Source organism: Misgurnus anguillicaudatus, chromosome 13, assembly GCF_027580225.2.
Source record: "Misgurnus anguillicaudatus chromosome 13, ASM2758022v2, whole genome shotgun sequence".
NCBI lineage: Eukaryota > Metazoa > Chordata > Actinopteri > Cypriniformes > Cobitidae > Misgurnus > Misgurnus anguillicaudatus.
The window spans coordinates 5,863,339-5,887,504 of record NC_073349.2 but is presented as its reverse complement, the minus strand read 5'-3'; the positions used below and the strand labels follow the sequence as shown (position 1 = coordinate 5,887,504).

The 24,166-nt window shown below is 35.5% G+C and overlaps 1 protein-coding gene across 1 annotated transcript in view; it reads left to right on the top strand.

Annotated features, from left to right (window-relative positions):
• Positions 1-1,423: 1,423 nt before the first annotated feature.
• samhd1 (SAM domain and HD domain 1) overlaps positions 1,424-24,166 on the top strand; it is a 28,373-nt gene continuing 5,630 nt past the window's right edge. Inside the window, exons 1-15 of the mRNA XM_055188754.2 lie at positions 1,424-1,727; positions 7,343-7,409; positions 7,592-7,664; positions 7,740-7,900; positions 9,312-9,427; positions 9,768-9,838; positions 12,973-13,128; positions 17,285-17,388; positions 17,497-17,605; positions 18,361-18,452; positions 18,556-18,671; positions 22,121-22,260; positions 23,366-23,455; positions 23,542-23,646; positions 23,727-23,864. Of these exons, the coding sequence (XP_055044729.2) occupies positions 1,568-1,727; positions 7,343-7,409; positions 7,592-7,664; positions 7,740-7,900; positions 9,312-9,427; positions 9,768-9,838; positions 12,973-13,128; positions 17,285-17,388; positions 17,497-17,605; positions 18,361-18,452; positions 18,556-18,671; positions 22,121-22,260; positions 23,366-23,455; positions 23,542-23,646; positions 23,727-23,864 (1,698 nt within the window). The 5' untranslated portion in view covers positions 1,424-1,567. The remainder of the gene's footprint in view (positions 1,728-7,342; positions 7,410-7,591; positions 7,665-7,739; positions 7,901-9,311; positions 9,428-9,767; positions 9,839-12,972; positions 13,129-17,284; positions 17,389-17,496; positions 17,606-18,360; positions 18,453-18,555; positions 18,672-22,120; positions 22,261-23,365; positions 23,456-23,541; positions 23,647-23,726; positions 23,865-24,166) is intronic.

Here is a 24,166-nt window from a genome sequence, read left to right as displayed (position 1 = left end):
CTAACGGCCCTGTTTGAATAAGTGTACATTACATCATGTTAAAAAGTGAATAATGATTGGTCATTTTACAGTGTGTCAGATTTGGCTTTACATTGAGTGACACTGTCTTTTCATTACAAACATCAAATTTAAGTAAGAGAGAAATTTACTGGTCGATTGAAAAGGTTAATTGATAATAACCAAAATCAAAATATTGACCGATATATCAGCCTCTGTGATATATTGGCCCATTACTAATTGGTATTTTGTTGTTTAAAAATTGTTTTCTTGGCAGTATTCAAGGTCTGAAAACATTGCAACCTTATGCAATTCAATTTTTGTTATTTTGACCAGTTTGTCGAGTTACCTAAACACCTTAATAGTAACATTGTCATGTTTGAAGGTAAACCTTTGGCTTATTTTAAGGTCCTATGCGCTTTGAAAGAGGTTTGAAGATATACTGTATTAGTATTTTGCTCCATTCACCTTCTCCTTAAACATAAACTTCTCTCAATCCCTGCTGCTAAAAACCACAGGTGATGCTACCACCACCTTACTGTTGGGATGGTTATGGTCAGATGATAAGTGAGGCCTGGTTTCCTCCAGACAAACCTTAGATCTCAAACCATAACAACCATAAACTCATAAAACAACCATTCACCCACACTGGTTATGTGCTTTCAAATGTAAAATATCTTATTTTTCTTTTTAACCATACACCACGCAAACATTGTATTATACCAAATACACAAAATAACATAGTTTTTTAGCAATGAAATAGGTGCTCTTTAATACAAAAGAGGTTTGGTGTCCACCTCCACCCTTTTTTACCTATATTATAAGTATAAAATTCTGAGCTATTTCCTCCACTGAACATGTAAAATATGTGTGCATTTTTAGTCTAAAAATTTTCCATAAAGTTGAACATTATCATTAAGTATAATATAATACATGAAGTATTATAAACCTTAAGCTGTTTATAAAGCCAGGTCTCTTTTCTTCATATGTTTAGCAATTTCACTATTTACCATAATAAAGATTCCATATTGGCAAAATAACTGCAACAAATGCCCATAGGCTAATTCATTTGTACAATTACCCCAATCAATATGATTTAACTTTATATCAAATCGACCAACTTTATATTTTACCCGATGTCTTAAATTTTAAAAGCATGTCAACAATTGTATGTTTTTAGTAATTTGCTCCTTGATAACCAGGTAATTCTTGTTGGGCTTTTAATAAACTGGTTATACTAACATTTAGACATAATTATTTTTCACTTTTACCTAGACAGTTTATATTATCGTCTCTATAAAATATTCTGTCAGTGTGATTATTAAATTATTAAATTGCATACGACGATAGAGAATTACTGTGATGACTGAACCCTAAATTCAGTATGTGTATGGTGACGGATTGCCCTCTGCTGGTCTCTGCTGAACTCGTTGGGGTTTACGCTCCACCCCGATAGACGTCGCGATTGAAGAATACAGTTCAGTTGAGTCAACACACAGAGAGCGAGTGACAGCACACGCCGGTATCTCTCTGAAACAGAAAGTTCAACGTGTTTTATTTGCGTTTAAAGATGAATAGACCGATGAAACGACCGAGAGAAGATCAAGATGAAGAGTCTGTGTGGGACGTGAAACGGGTTCATAATGAAGATTTTATGCGCTGGGGCGTTGATGAAACAATCGCATTTCTCCAGAGAGAGGGACTCGAAGAATGGGAACAAGTCTTCAGAGGTGCTGTAATTTATCTGTAAAAATTAAACAAATAATCTAATCGGTAAATTGAGGACAATATCATGCGATTCGATTTATATCACGATGGTTAATGGTATGTTAACTGCAGCCCTAAGACATGAGTCTATTAAGACGCATTTCCTGATAAAAGACATTACAGTAGAGGATAATTCAAGTCAAATTTATTGTTATTTTTTAAGCACTTTTTACAATTTGCATTGTTGCAAACGAGCGTCCCAGTTTAGACATGTTTTGTAACGTTATGCAAAAAAGATGCAAAGTAGTTGTTCAGGTTTTTAGGCTACTGACCCCGCCTAAATTATCATTGGCCATACCAAATAGCACTAAAATTAAACAGGCCCGATTATTGTCTTCATAGTTTTTAATCAATGCATATTATAAACCAATGCGAACTTATAAGTTTATAACACCAAAGACTACTAGCCTACATAATACAATTCAAATATTGTTACAGGCAGTAATTAAATTAAACAAACGTAGTGTGCAGACAAATGAAATAATTTTCATATAGCTTTAACAGTACTGTACTGTTCAGGTACAGAAATTGAAAGCAATCAAATGTTAAGTAATACTGCCAGGGTGCTGCTATCCTCCTGATGCACATTCATGGAGACAGGGGTAGCTGCAGCTTGGAGCAATGGGCGTGGCAGGAGGTAGGGGCGTGGCAGGAGGTAAGGGCGTTGTAAGAGGTTTCTCATTGGTCAAAGGAGCTTCCTCCTGGCAACTGCGTTGGCCAATCAGCCGTAACCATAGTTATACGTCATTTCCTTTAGCTAAAAAGAAATCGTAATCTTCTTTTGAAGGAAAGAAGAAGATGGATATAATGCATGTGCGATAAATTTGATGGTCTCTTTGCTTGACGTCTTTTCAGCTTCGGGGATTCTTTAATTGTTGTTGACAGATACATGTTACAGTGAGAAAAATTAATGACTGCATTTGCATCGAAGACATCCGAGTCGGCGATTTATGTCGATGTCCCTTCTGTGCTCTCAGTGTTGTTAGACCTTGTGAATATCGCAAGATACAAAGCCATTTGCAAAGCCACAGATTTCGCGCGGTACGCCATGAAGGGGGTCACTGTGCGTTAAGAGAGAGAGTTTGATGGCTTCTGTTCGAATGAATGAGTTTTGAACACAAGAACACAAGCCTTTGATGACAACTTCAATTGTCGTTTCAAAAAAATATTGTAAAAATGACTGAATAAATGTTTTTTGGATAAAATGGTGTTTGTATTGCTTAATTGATTAATGTCACTTAAAATAAGTTTATTAGACCGTTTTTACTTCATTTAATAATTATATGGTGAGTGTTTGATCAAACACGTATATGCCTTTATACAGCCAAAAATTTACTGTACCATTTTTATAAAAATAACATTACTTTTAGAGACATTTTTATCTTTAAAATAATAATTTGTTTTTTAATGATTTTTTTATTTTATTATTTAGTTCAAATACAGAAATTTCAAGTATAATGCAATAAAAAATGATGAATACAAAGCATTGTAAATACAGCTCAAAATGTGTAAATCGGAGAATAACAAGTATAACATGAAAAATACAAATGAATACAAAAATAAAAGTTTATGAATCAAAGTAGTTATAGATATTTTCAAAAACTTTTTGTTTTGTGATCTCATGTTTGAAAGGGTTTCCAAGTTTACTGCGAGGTCTTATAAAAGTTAATATAGGAGGGTTTCTTTTATTTGTGTATTATGCATATAAAACGTCGATAAAATAATTTAATTATATAATTATTTCCAGAAAAATATGGGTTTTGGAAACAAAGTAAAATGTCGTTCTAAATTCTAATACTGGGAATTTCTATTTTAGGAATACCTATTTTGAAGTCAGTTCAAAATGAAATAGAAAAGGGGCAATACAAAAATAAATATTTAATATCTTTAAGTGATGTTTTACAAAAAGTGCATTTATCACAAACATTATGAATGTTTTTAATGATTGATCCTAAAAAAGTTGCGGTGGTGATGACGTTATGTAACCCGCGTTATACAGAACGTGTCGAAGGTAACGTACTTTTGAATGTATTCTCAATATCATCATTGTTATTTTTACAGTGAAAGAAATGTGTTTTGTATGGTGTTATATATGCAGCTAAATGTTGTGCTATATGAAGAGTTGCCATTAGGGGGCAACAGTGTTCTATATTAGAGTGAGTTCTGGACTGAATAAAGCAGTAAAAGAAGTGAGTGAATCAGCAAACAGCGTGTGAGTGTTGCTCTGTGTGTTACGATAAAATTGTTTATATACATACATCAGCAAGCAACATAATATATAGTGATTAAGTTTATGGTTCGCTTTTATGCGGATCAGGAAGCTTTTCGCGTCCAATTGAGAAGACCTTACGGCACGCCCCATTCCTCGTGGCACGCCCCATTTCTTTCCGACCTCTTGCCACGCCCATTGCTCCAGTCTGCAGTTACCTCTACTTGCATTCATGTGTACTGTGGCTCAACAACACACTTTACATGCGACATTTTAGTATTTAATATTTTTTATTTTATAAAACATGAAATTAATTAAAAGCAACAACTCTGAATCAGTCAAAAACAGTGATTTTTTTTCTTTGTCTACACCAACCCACACATTCTATTAATAACCTCAAATATTTATTTATTACATATTTTTTATATTAGCTTGGCATCTTTTATGTATGTCAACGTTTAAAACAATGATAAAACATATCAACAAGTAAAATAAAATCAATAAGTTGTACTCGTTAATAATTTTGAACTTGCGCGACTACAACGCATGCGATACGCTGACTGGAAGTGATGTATTTCAGTGTATTCCAATCAAAAATTGGTGTGAAAATGATTCATCCTTTCTTGTTTAACTTTATCCGTAACACTATAATCTTTTAAAAACTATTTATTACTGATAATTAATTAGTTATTAATTTTAAAATGTACACGTTATTATTTTTAATCTTTTCTTAATATGTTTTCTCCAAAAATATTGGCAGTCTTTTTTCATATATCCATAACTGTTTATTGTTTCATTCATTTGTATTCATTTAGTTATTTCACTAAAGTGAATATTTGTAGATTAAAGGCTCTTGCGCTTGAATGAGCTTCTCTCCCATGTTGGCACGGATTTACGATTAAACAGAAATTTCATGACGACTGCCACTAGTGGGTGAACTCCAACAGTCGTGTCTGAATGTCGTGTATAGTGGAAAGGCGGCTTAATACTAGTGCAAGGTTTATTTGGGGTGCTGTCGCTTTTTGGTGGGGACAGTGATAATTTAGGCGGGGTCAGTAAAAACCTGAACTACTACTTTGCATCTTTTGTGACACAGAGCTTGCTTCGTTAATATCCCTGGACGGCCCGCCCAAGTAAAGTCAATATGTGGTAAACACTGCAACTAAACATAGTCAGTTATATCTTAAGTAAATGTTTACAGTTCAGAACTGTAAACTGTTCAGCAGCCAAAAATAGTCCCCTTAGTATCTTTCAATAGCAGGGGACTATTTTTGGGCGTAGTATCATTGCGCCTCCTGCAGCCATGTTACGGCAGCAAAGTCTTTGATTATTACACCAGAATGAGAGTATAGTTCCTAGCCATATCTGCTTAGAAAATTGCAACTTTTAAATTTCTGTCGGTCTTAGTACAGTACACGATGTAACTACAGAAGAGTCAAGTTTAAAATAGGAAAAATATTGAAACTCTTCGGTTATTTTTTTGGAGCAAAGCTAATGGTCTAATCAGATTCAATGGATTATGCTAAGCTATGCTAAAAGTGGGAGTGCCAGACCCAGAGATCAGCTGAAAGGATTCCCAAAAGGTAAGAATCAAATGTTTCCCTCTAGGGGAGCTAGAAAATTAGCATATTTTTTTAAAAAGTGGAGTGTCCCTTTAATTGTCGATAATAATTTAATTAATAAAACTTTACGATGGTCGAAAAAGCAAGGTCATAAATGTAAATCTGCATCACCTGTTTTCAGATGAAGCTGCATTTCCTACACGGGCCTTAGTTCACATAGAAGCTAAGCAATATCGCATTCATAACCGCGGGCTAATCGTCTGTGATAATGAATGTGATATTGTGATATCACCTAGACAATTGACTACTAATCATGATAGCGGCTTTACTGACGAGATGCGCATGATAAAGGGATGCAAGATTAATCGCATGCTATCGCATTAATGCCACTACAAAACTGGGCCGGGTTTCCCAAAAGCATCGTAAGGCTAAGTAGATCGTAAAAACGATCGTACGAATCATCTTAGAATTTCCGGCCGTTTCCCAAAAGCTTCGTAACTTAAGTAGCATTTGAAAATCGTAGAGGTACAAGACAAGTGCTCTGGAGTAATCGTTAATTCATAAGTGCATCGTAAGACAACAGTGTTACAAGGTCACCTGCAGGACAACCAGCAAATTGCACTCCTGCAATAACGATAATGTAATGTTTTAAATGTATATTTATTTATTGGGGTTTTCTTTGTTTATTTGTTTAAATTACTTTAATATAATATATTTAAAATTCAAATGAGAAATCAATTTAAATGACTAAACATAAATTAATAAAGAAGGAAAACGTATTTGGTACAATTTTGTTAAAAGTTGGTACTAGCAAAATGATAAATGGTTCCTACCAATTGCTGCTATAATTCATCTAGGCTACAGTAAAAAAAAATGTTTTGAAGGGTATGGCATCTGATTAAAGAAACCAAATAAATATTTACGGTACAATGCAATAATCCCTAATAATAAATAAACATAGATAATAAACAACAAATAATAATAATAATCTAAACTATAATATAAAATGCAGAAGGCATTTCGCAGTGGGACGAGTCCTTACTAAATACGGAAAAGAATATTTCATTATGAAAAATTTTAAAACATTTAAAAATGTATTGAACAATAATAAAAAGTATTATAAAAAATATTAGTGCACATCAGCTAAAGATCATTAGCCTAAACAAGCTTGTGCTACAAATTCGAGTCATTCCATAGGTGACATTTCAGCACTTGACAAACGGATAGCGACTCGCAAGTAGCACTTAAAACCTAGCTGCGAGCGATCGTTATACGTGCATCTTTGGGAAACGCACGTAAATGAACAACGAATGTTCGTTAAGTAGCTCGTAGAAAGCACGAGTTCATTTAGTAGCTCGTAGAAAGCGCTCTTAAGTGCTAAGTTCAATCGTTATCGGGAAACCCAGCCCTGATTAGTACAAATTTCAAAAATGTTCTATTGCGATTACGATTACGGCTAGTGGTGAAACGGATCGCATTCGATCCGTACGGACCAGGCCACACCATTTGGCACACATGCGATTCGTGAATGAATACACACAATTTATAATTTGCATGATTCAAAGGCTTGCAAATGTTAACATCAACAATTTTAAACAATTTTCATTACTCTATTAGCCAAGTGTCTTTTGATTGACCAAACAATATAAACAGTGTAACATACTGTGTATTGTATTTTTCACACAATACTCTTCAGATACACTTCAGATTCAGTGCAACCACTATCCGCTTGTGGTTAAGTGACCTCCTGCACGTGATAATGACATATTGTGCCTTTATGTCAATTCTTGCAATGTTTTTTTCACAGAACACAAAATATCAGGACATGGGCTACTATGCATTACGGAGGTACATTTGGAAAAGATGGGCATTTCGTGAGTGTCAAGTTTGTTTGTTTTCTCATTTTTAACATGACAGTGTAGTTATAAAATGCAACACAGTTGGTTCCTGTTGTAAAAATGAGCAATGTTTTTCATGTCGTTGTGCTGCACATGTTTTAGGATTAGAAAAGTGCAGTTAAGAATAAATAATAATAAATGTGTATAACCTCTCACAGCCCTCTGGGTTCTCGTCTGAAAGTTCTCCACTGTCTTCAGAAGCTCTGGCAAATCTCAAATGATGACATGAAGGTATAACCGTTCTTTTCTGAGCAATTCATATTTTTGATCTTTTCAGATGTACCCTAGATGATTTGTTTGTCACAGGTTTTCAATGACCCCATCCATGGCCATATTGAAATGCATCCTTTACTAGTCCGCATCATAGACACGCCTCAATTTCAGAGGCTTCGTCACATCAAACAGCTGGGAGGAGCTTACCTAGTATTCCCTGGGGCTTCACACAACCGCTTTGAACATTCAATTGGGTAAGTATGAAGTGCATTTAGTACATTTTGAAGAAATTTGAATTACTTAAGTAGCAGGAAAGCATGATTTTAAGCAGCATCACGAGACAACTTGGGATGAAAAGAATCTAAAACCAATTAGCTTTTTTAAAAATAAAGAACCTTCTTGCACGTTTGACCGTGTATTACAAGTACGACTGTCTTTTAGTCTGTAATTTAAGTGCTTAGTGCACGCGCTAATGAAAATAATGTTTTTACATGAGAAAGTAAGACATTGAGAGTACTTTAAGATATAAAACCATTGTTTAGCAATGCCATCAAACACAGTGTGCTCTTTTAAATCGATGCGGTGACCCACAGCTGCTTTGTCAGACTGGTCTATAGTATTTGTAGGAAATCATCATCCTCTCATTATCCTCTTGCAAAATGTAGTAATACTTTAGAGCGATTTCCGTGGTCAGGATTGATATTTACATGGCTTCAGCTTGGAAGGTCCTGACGGATCGCAGGTCGGCCCTTCGTGAAAAAGAGTTGGGCTATCGTAAAATGCGGGCACATGAATAGATAACAGGAATTAAAATATTATTTTATAAAAAGTATCCAACTCCTGACAAGACCAAAACCATTAAAACATGGTCTCAAAACTGAGTCTTCAGGACTACAACACTGCTAAGCTCACAGTTCCTCGAGGGAATTAAAGTGGCAATTGTGTAAGGGAAAGCCCAAATTCATATCAGACATGCCTCTTTCACCTTAAAGTAAATGAGTTTGATGCATTCAGCTCCGGACTAGTGAGGGTTAATGGTTATAGTGCCACTTAGCAGTCAAAAGTAGTATAACTGTTGTGGGACCATAACTTGCTGTTTTAATTGGGGATGGGCACGAGTACTCAAACGTGACATCGATGATCGATCATGAAATCGATGTGCCTTTATTTATTTATTTGTTTATTTTTTGTGGTATGGCGGCATTTGGAGGTCTTACTGGTTAGCATTACTAGCACCTGAAAGGGTCTTTTGAAAGGGAATTTTGTTAAAGAAAATATATCGCTTGTAAATGAACTTTGAGCTTTAAAATTTTGCAGATATTATTTACTCTATTATACCAACATTACACACTAACTAAAGTTTGAAAAATGGGGTCAGGAGGAACGTGACCTTTAAAATAACAAACTTCTGTCGATGACGTGATGTTTGCAATTACTTATCGCGAGAGGAAAACAATGTTTTAGTCGCATATCATCATTTCGTGGAAATGTTGTCATTTTACAAACTTTTTTATCGGCATTTAGAAAATATTGCATAAGTTTTGCGCAAATCTGTAATGGGAACGCAGCTTGTGAGTGACCTCAGATTTGGTTTAATTTTATTTGCTAAACTAATAATTAAACTGCATTACCTTTTATTTTGGTTTGTATGTTTGTGTGATGCAGAGTGGGATATTTGGCAGGATGTCTAGTACAGGCTCTTAATGAGAGACAACCGGAGCTACTCATCACAAGGCAAGACACTCTTTGTGTCCAGATTGCTGGGCTGTGCCATGACTTGGGTAAGAGAAAAAATATGAATTCTTTTTTTTTTTTGCTTTACAACAAAACTCATTTTGATTCAGGTATTCGGCAGCTCTTCTGTCATTCTTACAACCACACTCCAGCCTTTCAATGTCACTGTTAAGCTTATATGTTTTGATGTAAAATGCTATTTTTTAAGCTCTTCTAAAGAGTCGCCTTCTGTATCTTCTGCGTTGTTTGTAAATTATTTCAGCCTTTTTATATAGCTTTTCAAATCACTGAATTTTGGATTTATTTTGGATGAATTGTGATTAAAATAAATGAATAAAGGCTTTACAAGTTTATGATATTTTTAAACAACATTTATCTGTTTTTTAGGTCATGGCCCTTTCTCTCATATGTTTGATAGCATGTTCATCCCTAAAGTTCAACCTGGAGAGAAATGGAAGGTAAGTGTGGAAAATCGTCATAACAAAAGTTATTCAGAATTGCGGCTGAACGATTTAGGAAAATATTTTAATTACGATTGTTTTTTTATACATTGCAATTGCAATTTAATATGCATTTTTTGAGCTCTTTATCTTTTGTATTAATCTTCAACAAAGACAAGCAATAAATCCTTATATAGTATGACCAACACAATTAGATAGATTAAGCATAAGGCCAGGCTTATATGTTATTTGATGAAATTAAATTCGTTATACACTAGTATACTGAATGATTTGCTGAACATTCAAACTTGTTGTAAACATGCAATACTTATCATTTCCACATAAAGCAGTGCCAAATAAACCTGATGTAAACATTAATATGAAAGTTAGTAATCACACAAACCAAAGTGCAGAAATATAAAAACAAATCTGGCTTTACCACACTCAGTATTTACAGAATTCAAAGATATTTAAACATGTGGACTCAACTTTTTAAATGTTGTCTTTGAACTTTACCGCACAAAAATAAATAAATAAACACCTTACTGATCTTCAGTCAGTAACACAACAAAAAAGGTGTAGAAAAATAAAGTATTTAACAAATAACAGTCACATACACTCACTGTCTTTTTTTATCTTTCTTATGCACGCGCACTCTCTCAAAACAGTCACACACTTTTTTATCTCTCCCTTACATGCACGCGAGATGCAAACTTACACTAGCTTGTTCATTGAGCTGTGTTTCTACCACCAGATTTGATGTGTTGTCCACCGTAATGCAAGGTTATCTTTGTAGAGGTCGGCTTTTTTGACATGACACTATCATACATGATTTTGTGGTGTTTTTGTGAGTTGTCCCATGAGGTAACGCTAGCAAGGCAGGTTTAGCGCAATACCTGACGCTGCGCAACATCTTTCTTAAAGCCAAAATAATCCCAAATAATTGACGTACTGTTTCTTTTTGGTTTGGCACCAAAGTTTCTGCAGTGTCCGGTCCTGTTGAGCCTGAGGTCATTTTACAACAGGTTAAGTGTAGAGTAGGGATGCGCTGTAATTTGCATGCGATATCATGCACATCTCGTCAGTAAAGCCGGTTCCTTGATTAGTAGTAAATCACCATCAGCTGCTTTCAGATGAAGCTGCATTTACTACACAATGCCGTGGTTCACTGATAAGCTGGGCCATATCGCATAAATTGCCCCGATTGTAAGTGAACTACGGCTTTGTGTAGTAAATGCAGCTTCAACTGAAAGCAGCTGATGGTGATTTACTACTAATCAAGGAACCGGCTTTACTGACGAGATGCACCATGACAATCACATGAAAATTATTGCGCATCTCTACTATATATCACATTATGGACAATAACAATAACATTATGGAAAACAATAACTATATATAGTTTTAAAATCATTCTATATTAAAGAGATTAGCGGAGTTCACACCACAGCTATAACTGTAAAGGTACATTTATCATTGGGATCACTTTCTGAGCTGTTGACTGCAGATGCACTGCAAAAAATGACTTTCTTACTTAGTATGTTTGTCTTGTTTTCAGTATAAATATCTAAAAATTCTTAAATCAAGATGTATTTTCTTGATGAGAAAAATGACCTAAGAAAATAATACTAGTTTTTAGACAAAACATATACAATTTAAGTGAATTTGTGCTTAAAACAAGCAAAAATATCTGCCAATGGGGTGAGAAAATTTTACTTGAATTAAGTGTTTAAGAAAAAAGAAATCTTATTTCACTTTTTTTTCTCACCTCATTGGCAGATAATTTTGCTTATTTTAAGGACAATTTCACTTAAATTGTATATTATTTGTCTTAAAACTAGACTTATTTACTTAGAGCATTTTGCTCATCAAGAAAAAGCATCTCCATTTAAGAATTCTTAGATATTTCTACTGAAATCAAGACAAAAATACTAAGTAAGAAAGTCATTTTTTGCAGTGTGCTGCTGTAGTCAAGAGCATCGCGTTGCCTCCTAGGAAAAATCTAAAAACAAATAATGAAATTAAAACATTTATAAAAAAGAACACAGTTGCACATTAAGTAAGGTCTAAAATTAACATTACATATAGAAATCAATTCAAATGGAAAATAACACTGTCTTTATTGTATAAATTAAATGTAATTATTATTTTTAGAGCTACAGAAGTGATTTTCTCTTTGTCTTGGGTTGTTTGATTAACATTAATGACACAGACTTAAGTAGGTTAATTAAGTTACTGTCTCTTTAAGATAAGCACGGACCTGGTTTCTGTCTCTAATCTATACATACACTTAAGACAAAAACAAATGTTTTTATTAAAAAAAGAATACTGTGGTATTTCGAGATCATTTCGTTTAAGAACAGAAAGATTTTATGTTTGTTTGCTTTTTGAAACGCACTTAAACGTGTGTGCACACAGACGGAGGGCGAATTTCAAACGCTTCGGGAATGAGATGCAGCATAAACAGTCGGTCCACATAAAGTAAAAAATTACACTCCAAATGTATTTTAATGGACTACAGTATGAGACACAGTAGCGCAACTCTTTCTAAAGTTTACACATCAAGAGTTTTGATCTTTGAAGGGCGTAGGAATGATCAAGTTGACATGTGCGTCTGTGCGTACAGAAAACTGCTCACTTTGGCGCATTTTTGTGGTTAAATTGTTTAAAATCACTTGAATGTTAACATTTGCAAGGCTTGAAACATGTGCAAATTTCCCTATTTAAATTTTAGTATTAATCCGCCAATCCCATGCGAGCCGAACCATGGGTCGTGATCCATACGGATCACAGATCAACTGCAATCCGGTACACCACTAATGATAACTATGTTGAGTTCATCATGTTATAAATCATAATCTTTTTAAAAGTTATAACCACAGATATGTATTATAATGTATTGTAACTGTTGTTGTGATTAATCATTACACGATACAACAGAATTCCCTTCTAGTGCACTATAAATAGGTGCTTCATAGAAACTGTTACATTTAAAAAAAAAAATGTCAACAATCTAGCAGCTATCATTTTTTGTTATAGTTTCATCAACATTATTAATGTCACGTAAGCCCCGCCCCCAAGTACTGGAGTATTTGTTTTCAGAAAGAGTTTCTGCTTGTAGTGTAATGTATATTTCTATGTTTTCTCAACAGCATGAGATGGCTTCAGTTCAGATGTTTGACCACCTTGTGAAGGTAAATGATCTTGAAAAGGTGATGGAACAGCACGGGTTGACTCTCCCCGATGACCTTATATTCATTAAAGAACAGATTGCCGGGCCCCTGGATGCATCTATCCTAGACACTACGGTATGCAAATGTGTCATCATTGTACCCACAGGAATGCTGATGAATGGCAAGGCTATGTACCCTTATTCAATAGATTGTATCTATTGTAATAGTTGACAAACAAGTAATACGAGAAAAGCTTGAAACAACTAAATAAAGAAACTGACATTGTTTGTAGTGGTCGACCGATATATTGCCAAGGTGTTTTGCCCAATAAATCTTTCCGTTCGGCTTATATATTGTTCGGTTTGGTCGAACAATTAGCATTTTGTTCCTTAGGAAGATGAACACACTCTATCCCTCACAGCGCCCCGCAGACCAGTTGGCGCATGACACCAAAGCACCGTGGGAGCAACCTGGGAGCAAACTGCTTCATATGCTTTTAAATCACTCCTGCAGCACCCTGTGCCACACGTCAACCTCAACGGCTGTGTCTAAAATGCTGCCTTTGGAGGCAACATTACAAAGCATCAAGGCATGTCTGATCCAAAGTTAGGTTTACTTCTTAAGAAAGTTTTGTGAATCTGGCCCCTGAATTTTGCAAAAGAGCACATTGACATTCCACAGCGGTATTGGCAAAATGTTTTGTGGACTGATAAAACTCCACAAGAGTGAACTATTTGGAAAAAACACACAGCGCTACATCTGGCAAAAAAGGCACAGCATATCATCATGAAAACATCATTCCAACAGTAAAGTATGGTGGAGGACACATCGTGATTTGGGTCTGCTTTGCTGCATTATGGCCTGGCCAGCTTGCAATCATTGAGGGAAAGATGAATTCCCAAGTATATCAGACAAATCTTCAGGATAATGTGAGAATGTCTGTACGTCAACTGAAACTGTGTAGAAAGGTGAGTGATGCAACAGGAAAACAACCCAAAACACAGGAGAAAGTCCACAACAGAATGGCTTGAGAAAAACAAAATCTGCCTTTTGCACCCCATCATCCACCATCATTGATTATTGTCTTCACCTGTTCATGATTATCTGGACTCAGTGGCTTTGTCAAAATCTCTTAAATGCGGCCTTCGGAGTCAGTATTCCCAAGGTATGAAGGCCTCAAGGCATTTCCGAATCCAATGTTAGGTTTACTTCCTACCTCCTGAGATACCTTCATTGTCCTGTCCCAAAAATCTGTTCATGTACATGCATGGGGAATGTGATTGGTCGAGTCTGATGGAGTTCGAAAACATAAAATGGCGGCCAAGAAGCAGCTGGAGCACAAATTTAGTATATAAAGATATACAGTGGCAAGAAAAAGTATGTGAATCTGTGGAAACACTTTGAGACTGTTGCTACTTTACAAAGAAGTGGGTGCCCAGTCAAAATGACACCAGGAGCACAACGAAGACTCATCAATAAGGTAAAGAAACAACCCCGAATGACAGCCAAAGATTGGAAGGCATCAACGTAACTTGCTAACATCTCTGTTCATAAGTCTACAATACGTAAAACACTGAAGAAGCAGGCTATTCATGGCAGGACACCACGAAGTAAGACACTGCTTACTAAAAACAACATTGCTGCACGCCTGAAGTTCGCAAAGGAGCACATTGACACTCCACAGCAGTATTGGCAAAATGTTTTGTGGACTGATAAAACTAAGAAATGAACTGTTTGGAAAAAAACACAGTGCTACATTTTTCGCATAGAAAGGGAACGGCAAATCATAATGAAAACATTATCCCAATTGTAAAGTATGGTGGAGGAAACATCCTGATTTTGGCCTGGTTTGCTGCATCAGGGCCTGGCCAGCTTGCAATCATTGAGGAAAAGATAAATTCCCAAGTTTATCAGACAGTTCTTTAGGATAATGCGAGAATGTCTGTACGTCAGCTAAAATTGTGTAGAAAGGTGGGTGATGCAACAGGACAATGACCCAAAACACCGGAGCAAGTCCACAACAGAATGGCTTCAGAAAAACAAAATTTGCCTTTTAGAGTGGCCAAGTCAGAGCCAGACGTCAACCCAATAGAGATGCTATGGATTAACTTGAAGAGGGCAATACACATGAGACGTCCAAAGAATATAACAGAGGCAAAGCAGTTCTGCCAGGAAGAATGGGCTAAAATTCCTCCTCAACAATGTGCAGGTCTGATCCTCAGCTACAGGAAGCGCCTGGTTGAGGTTATTGCTGCCAAGGGGGTCAACCAGTTCTAAGGGTTCACTTACTTTTTACACTGCCATTTTGAACGTTAAATGAGTGTGTTCAATAAAGACAAGATCAGACTTTTTTTGTGTAATTATTTTTAGACACATTATTTTGGTCAATACCTTAGTTTTTGGTGTAGTTGCATCAAAGACATTTCTTAAGTCTCTGCTAGGGCAGCTGGGACGTTTATCACCTTATCAGCTTTGAGTCTGTGACCATAGGGGTTATAAAGGAGTTGTAAACGTCCCACTGAGATTGTTGAGGTCTGACTCTAGCCACTTTGATATTGAAATCCAGAAACCAGTCAGGGCATGGGGGGTAACCCATCATATCATATTTACTAGCTATTCTGCAATACAAGTATTAGATATAGTCCAGTTATGGCCCTGCCATACTCTACACCCAGATGAGCATGCTGTCACGGTGCATACGTGCCTGCAATCATCTGATGTGACCCGTATTGAGCTCCTCAGACACGAGCAGCGAATGACGTTTGCCTTTCCGCCTTAAACACGCAAGTGTGGGCAGAGACTGGTATGCAAATACCATTTACACAATTTCATTGTCATTTACACACAAGTCTGACCTGCTTGGCTCTCAAGAGCACACCCCATACTGTCGTCATCGACACAAGGTTGTGTTTCCTCCATCAGGGAATCGTGGTTACATACGTAACACATATGTTTTCAAATATGGGATTAGTTATTACAAAGGCCCTCTCTGTTTATATTTAGTACAGATTTCCATTATGCTGCCTATGAAGGCTGTCCGAATGCATTTCCCAGAGCTACCTTTATGCATCTGAAGTCATTGCCTCATGAGGCAGCGAGGCATCAAGTCAGCTGCCTAAAGCCGAAAGTATACTAGGGACGTCATGCATATGCGTATGACGTCATTTTCGTCATCAGGAGGGTCCGCGTGCAGCCCAAAATTTGAGACCGCGTGGACAGTGCGCGTACAGTCCGTGTACAACAGCGCATGCGCGTGAAAATATTTTGACAGGGCACTCCACTACAAACAATTATACAAAGGAAATAGACAGCATTTGCACACACTATCGTTTTTCTTCTTTAATTTTTACTTCTTCCAAGAACAGAAAGCTGTGGAGCATGTTTGTTACCATAATGTTTGATTCCTGTTCTTTATTGTCTTGTTGTTTGTTCTAAACTGTGTTTGCAATTGTGGATCGGTTACTTTTCTTCACCTATCCTAATGTTTCAATGTACTGTAAATGTCACCAAATCAGACGGCCTGTTAGAGTAATAATTTGAATAAGAAATTATTTTTATTGCGTATAGTGTATTGCGAGTCGAACGCGCGCAAAATGTATACCCTGGCCTTGTTTCTATTATTAAATATCCATATTTTGTACTCCTCTTCTCCCATGTGTGGCAACATCTTACAACATGTTATCTATAATCTTTTGTTAGATAAACAATTATTATCTAACTAATTATTATCTGAAATTATTAACCTATTTAACAATTTTAAGTAAATATTGCATAAATATTACGCAAAGTAAATGTTAATTTAGTTTCACAAATTGTTTGTATGTTAGTCACTTACTATAATATATATATATATATATATATATATATATATATATATATATATATATAATAATATCGGCATTGACTATTAAAAAACCCATATCGGTCGACCACTGATTGTTTGTACATGTAACATTGTACAGTATTAAGAATCAGGTGTATGTAAACTTTTGAACTGGGTTATTTTTTAGAAATGTTGTCATTATTCTTTGTTGCAAACATTTCATGTGAAATAACTTGTTCAGGGCAGGACTAAATTAAAAAAATATCTTTAATTTCCCCCAATTTTTTATCATTTTATCCAGATTTTGCAAGGTGTATGTAAACTTATGACTTTAATTTTACTTAAACTCTTGTAAACATGTACATTTTACTTGAACTAATCCTTTACATCATTTGGTATTGTATTTTGGTAAGCACATTTTTGCCTGTACTTTATGTAACATTCAACTTTTTCTTTATTTTACACCAGCAATGGCCATATAAGGGCAGACCGAAGGAGAAATCATTCCTGTATGAGGTAGTGGCTAATAAAAGGAATGGCATTGATGTAGACAAATGGGATTATTTTGCTCGGTAAGATAAGTTGCTGCTACCTAATATTGTTAATAGGGTTTAATCATTTACAGACATTTTTTATTGTTAATCATAATCAATTAATCACATATGTGCTCTTACGGGCAGAGACTGCTATCATCTTGGTATACAGAACAATTTTGACTATCATCGTTTCCTCAAGTTTGCCCGAGTGTGTGAAGTAAGAGGAAAAAAGCACATTTGTACCAGAGACAAGGTAAGTTTGCATATATTATATAAAGAATTGCTGTTTGACATCCAGAGAGTAACATTATGTTTTAACTTTCTGTTACATTAAAGGAACAGTATGTAAGAAATTTATGTCAATTAATCATAAAATGGCCCTGATATGTCACTAGACATTAAAGGCGTTCTGTGTGTTGATTTTTGAAATGTGTTTTCAAACAAACTGCCCAAACCCAACCCCCAAATCCTTCTTGGCATTTATTGGCTGGAACACTTTGTTTTGTTTTGTGGTGCAGGTTTGGCCACTGTGTTTATATTGAAGTTTGTGAAGCCTGGGCTGTCTACAGAGATCGCGTTTTTTTACAGCTTGATCAGTGGACAGGGAGCAAGCAGATAGTGAGGAGATGTTTGCTGTATGTAACAAAAAATGTTTTATGGTCTAAAACGTGTCAATTCACTTAGAGTGCCTTTAAGAAATCATTTTCATTTCAAGTACTTATATCACTGACAACAGATGTCTGGCCAGGATATTGTCATTTAAAAAGTGGAGTTGCAGCCCTCAACTGATGTTTGTGTTGTCATTTTGTGTATTGGCCACCAGTTGTGTGATTGCAGTACCAGTTTAGCCACAAGTTTTGTGATTGCAATACCAGTTTTGGCCACAATCCTACATACTGTTCCTTTAAATTAAGGGGTAACAAATGATTTCCAGAATTTTAAAACAAGGAATTAATGTTATTGTGAAATTATTGAAATTGTAGTTTAAATACTTATTTCTCTTTACAGGAAGTTGGTAATCTCTATGACATGTTTCATACCCGGAACTGCCTTCATCGGCGGGCGTATCAGCATAGAGTGGGCAACATCATTGAGACAATGTTTGTATCTTTTTCAAGAAATCATAATTTACTAATACAAACAATGCATTTATCAGGGTCAGACTTTTCTGGGTCATGTAAATTATCTGTGGGTTTCCTTCAGGATCACAGAGGCCTTTATAAAGGCTGATCCTCATATCAAGATCCAGGGCTCCTCAGGCAAGATATTTACAATCTCTTCAGCTATAAACGACATGGAGGCCTACACCCAACTTACAGGTAGTGATCACATTTCTGTTGAAACATTTCTGAAAATGCTATTGTCACACCTGAAAACTAGTCGCTTTTTGGAGAAATTCGCAGTTTTGAGTCAAAATATGTCATTTATAGTAATCTTGTAGATGCGCCAAAATGTTTTTGGAACCAAGTTAACAGAGATCGTCATCTTTATTTTATGGACTTTTGGCAACTTTTCATGATACATTTTTGGTTTCATTTTCCAAGGGTGTGAAAGTTGAATAATGAAAGTTGCATAATCTAATGTAATGGTCACCAACCCTGTCCCTGGAGATCTACCCTCCTGCATACTGTTTCAGCACACATGTCTCTAATTTTAGGTAGCTGTGAAAAGCCTGATTGGCAGGTTCAGGTGTGTTTGTGGGGTTGGAGGTGAACTCTGCAGGAAAGTAGATCTGCACAAACGGTTGGTGACCACTGATCTAATGCGTATCAACTACACTGAGCTTGAGTACTGTGTAAAATGGATGTATGCAATGTCAGCTACAGGTCCTTGAGTTCTTGCCTGGCTGCCAAACCTCTTGTGATCCGTGCTTGTTTTTAGCAAACCAAAACATTATATTTTCGACAAAGTATTTGTTTCAGAGATCAGTTTAGCCTAGGAATTGGACGCGTTTCAGGCGTACTTTTTTCATGTTTAGATAACGAATAGTTTGCATATTGGTGCTTTCCTGATGCAGCACTGTGATTGGGTGTTGATGTCAGAAGGAGCATTTTTTTTACTGTGAGGAACTCATTTGCATAGCATAAAGTACAGAGTTTAACTTTGTCTTTAGAATTTCATCTATGCATTTTTAACTTTCAAAATACCATTGGCATTGTCCTGAATGTAAAAAGTATAAACATGACAGCAAAATGTTACTATATTATGCATGCATTTATTCATATTATTTGAACAGTTTCATAACACAGAGATGTAATGCAGAATGCTAGTGTCTCTAAATAAGCTTGAAGTCAATATTTTACAATGCAATGTAGATATAACTTAACCATACAAAACATAACAGGAGCATTTGTCTTGTAAACAGATTTGAAATGATCATGTGCTTGACTGTAAGATCTCCTAAACTCTGTGATGAGTTTTATTGCATTTTAAATATCAAATGGTTTGTGCTCTCTATCATTAAAAACGGTCACAGCAAACCACATGTGCAGGGTTTGTGTACTGCTCGTCAATGACGTTTCACAACTGTGCGCACCTGCGAGATGTGTGTTTGTCTATGGCGGCTACTGCTCACAAACATGTACATGCTCAGAGCTCCGCCCTGAGCTCATCCGCACACCCTGTCCAAGTACAGGCCAATTTTTGAGACTGCGTGAACGGTAAGCGTTCAACAGTGCAGGCGCAAGAAAAATGTTGAAACAGGATACTCCACTATAAACATACAATAGAATACATACAAAACAATAGAATGTGCAGTGGAATCATATTACAGCACACTGTTAAAATATCCTGGTGTACAACAATTAAAAGTAACAAATAGGGATGCACCGATACCGATTTAAACAGACAACTTCTGCCCGATACCGATTGCTACTTCAAAAAAAGTTGGACTTCTTTTCCCCCACTAAAGTGCAGTCTGTTTTCTTTTATTGTCCAAGACATTTGAGCCAGCTCAACAAAGGTTTTCTGTCGGTGCTTAAGTATAGTGCACACTAGAACATTAAATTATTTTAATTGAACAACAGACATGCAACTCATTGCCTTTATGCGGTTAATTAATAAACAATCGATTTCGGCCTTTCTCGTGCTATTGCCAATATGCCGATGGTTTCAAATTCATTAAAAATCTGCAGATAAATATCGGCGGTTGATACATTGGTGCATCACTAGTAACAAAAGTTATGTATTTATTTAAAACGACATGATAGCAAAGGTAGTTGAGAATAAATGACTTGCATGTCAAAAATAAGTTGTTCCAATGGATCCAGTTGCTTTTTAAAATGAAGAGTTTCATTGCAAAACAAGATAAATCCATTTTTTTTTTCAAAGCATGTTTATTATTATGTTATCATGTTATTTTTTGTTTTATGGTGCTACTTAGCTGTATTTTTTAGTTATGAACATTTAAATCAAAACAAACCAACTGCAGTTGAATTGATAATAATTGGAATGCACAACCAAAAAACGAGATTTTGCAACGAAACTCTTCAAATGCACCCACGGGTGTGATCACATTAGAGATAATGAACTGGGACAGGATAAACTGTTCCTCTTTTTCACTTTCATACAGATTACATAAACAGGCACTATTTGTTTTTTTATTTGTAATTCGTTTCTCTAAATGTAGACATTTCAGGCTTTATTCAGCCATATGTTTCACATTTATATGACAATTATTTGCGGCGTTTCAGTTCATTTTTGTAACTTGTTTCTGAAAGATGTTCTCAGAGACGTATGAAAGTGAGAACATCTTTCGTTTTTTTTTCTTTATTTGATCAAAGCAAAAAGTTTTGTTGTTTTTTATCAATGTACACAAATAAAAGTAAACCCTTCCCAGTTTGGAACGATGTCTAACTGCAGTTTACTTGCAGTTTTACTTGTATCATGGCGTTTGTTGTTTGCTGCTTCTCTACCGTTTTTTCTCTTATTTGTTTTTTTGTGCCATTTTAAAGCCTTTGCTTTTTGGTCACTGTTTTCTGTCAGTGCATCTCTCTGCTGTTCGCCGCTGCTATTGCAAGCTTCAAGCTAACTTTTCTGGTGACTTAAATGAACAGTATGTTGGATTGTGGGCAAAACTGGTATTGCAATTACACAACTGGTGCCCAATACACAAAATGACAACATAAACATCAGTTGAGGGCTGCAACTCCACTTTTAAAATGACAATATCCTGGCCGGACCTGTTTTCAGTGATATAAGTATTTGAAATGAAAATGATTTCTTAATGTCTAGTGACATATCAGGGCCATTTTATGATGAATTGATATACATTTCTTACATACTGTTCCTTTAAATACACCATCTCGCAGATGTTGAGTCTCAACATCTTCACCTCCACCTCATTTTAAGCCAGAAAAAACCCTGCATGCTCTGCATTTGAATGATACTTTAGGCTTGGTTTGTTCTGATGGTTGAGACCTTGAACTAAAATTTATGTTCAGTTTATGCTGCATAAATAGTTTCTTAGTTTCAGGGTTTAAATTAATCCTTAGTTATATTAGGACGTTTAAGTAGTTTTTACAAACAAACCTTACAAACACAATACTGAGGTGCATCTTGAGACAAAACAATGGCACTGATATATGTTATAATACCTTTTTAAATTAAGGCAGCTCAAAGATTCATTTTAGTCTGAGACTAGTATAAGCCGTGTCCAGGAAACCACCCATTGCTTTCTACTTTGATGTTGTTTGAGGAAGGCATGTGTTGCATAGTGAATTTTTTTGGTGAATTATAAATGTAATATTAAAGGTTTCTGTGTTTTTAGATCATATATTTGAGCAGATTCTGCACTCATCCACACCGGAACTGGCTGATGCTCGTGCAATCTTAAACAACATCGTCTGTAGACGTTTGTACAAATGTGTGGGTCAGACCACACCAGAGACACATGTTGATGTGTCACAGGTAGGAAATACATTTTTGACAAAAACATTTTTGACAAATTATCCCAATTTTAAACAAATAAACTTTCTTTCTTTGATTGTTAGTTTCCTTTTTGAAGTTGTATAATCTGTCCCATACAGACAAATTACATTTTTATGTTTTTTTATTTTATTTATTAGAATCACTTAAAAAAAAATCCAAAAAAATTTACTTGTGTATATCACTTTTTCTTTACTGAAACATCATGGATCCGTAAGCATTGTTAAGCAATTACCAGCCATTTAACTCTTTCCTTGCCATTGACCAGATTTCTTTCAGTTTTTACAGTTTTTTATGGCGCTCCTACCCACCTTATAAAACACTAAAGCATTCATGGATCAAAAAAATCTTTCTTAATCTGATCTCTAACAAAAGTCCTATACAAAAATGCAATTATCTCAGCTTTTTTTTTCTTCAAAATTTTGTATTTTTGGAAAAACTTACCCATTTTTGAGAGGTAGAAAAAAATGAATAAATAAAGGTAGGATGAACGTTTTTTGTTTGAAAGCAGAGGGTCTTTATTTTCATTTGATATATTGTATCCTTCATATATTGTAACGTTCAGAACATTTTCTGGAAGGCATTAAACTTTTGTGAAAATAAAAAAATGCTGACACTGGCTGCACTGCAAAAAATTATTTAAGAAAAAAAATTCTTAGTATTTTTGTCTTGTTTTCAGTAAAAATTCTTAAATTAAGATGCTTTTTCTTGATGAGCAAAATGACCTAAGAAAATAAGTCTGTTTTTAAGACCAAAACCATCAAATGTAAGTAATTTTGTGTATAAAACCAAGCAAAAAAATCTGCCAATGGAGTAAGCAAACTGTTCTTGAATTTATCTTGAATTTAGTGTTCAAAAATGAAAAAAAAATTCAAGAAAAAGCCTCTTTATTTAAGATGTCTCTTTTAGTAAATCTGATATTCTGACTAACTCCAGCAATTGTAGTAGTTGCTTTCTTGGTTTCGTAAAGTGCTGTTATTAAATGCTTATACAGTTATGATTTCTGAATTGCATGCATCATTGTTTTCCTGCAATTATATTTCTGTGACTGAGTGCTAAGTATTGAAACATTAATGGCCTTTTGCAGGAAAAACAGCTTGACTGGGCAAAAGAAGTGGCCAATTGCAAACCCAGTGGCGTAGATGAAAACCTAATGCCTGAGGACTTTGTAGTCAGTGTATGTGGAAAAACACTTTTGCTTTGTTCATTTATTACTGGATGTTTGGCACATAACCTACAGAATGTCAACTATCAATTCATTAGGTCATTCAAATGGATTATGGAATGAAGGAGAAAAACCCCATCAACAATGTCCACTTCTACTGTAAAAAGGATCCCAGTAAAGCCATCAAGATTCGCAAAAACCAGGTACATTTAAGTTTTAAGCATTTACTTTTTCTTAATCCTGACAAATTACATTTTTATCTTTATGCTGAAATTTATGGCAGGTGTCCAAACTCCTGCCGGAGCGGTTTGCTGAGCAGCTTATCAGGGTGTACTTTAAAAAGACTGATGACAGGAGCCTGGAAGCTGCCAGAAAGTGTTTTGTCCAATGGTGCATGGACAAAAACTTCAATAAACCACAGGTAATACTTGTATATAAATGCTCTGCCCTGTCTGTCATTCTTTGTCTTGTATTAGATACTTAAAGAAATGAATAAAGTCTAGATTTTTAATCTAGTCAAGCATGGAGAGGTAGGTAAGCACAGTAGTGGTGATACACAGTACAAAATCACATTTGCAAGTATCTTGTTTACAGAACTGCAAAATGTTGCCAGGCAGTGATCATACTCTTGTACAACACCATTCTGGTCTTTTTTTTCACTCTCGGTTTGCTTCACTGTTTGTTTCATTCTGCAATGTCTTAGCAATGTCTGTGGTATAAGTG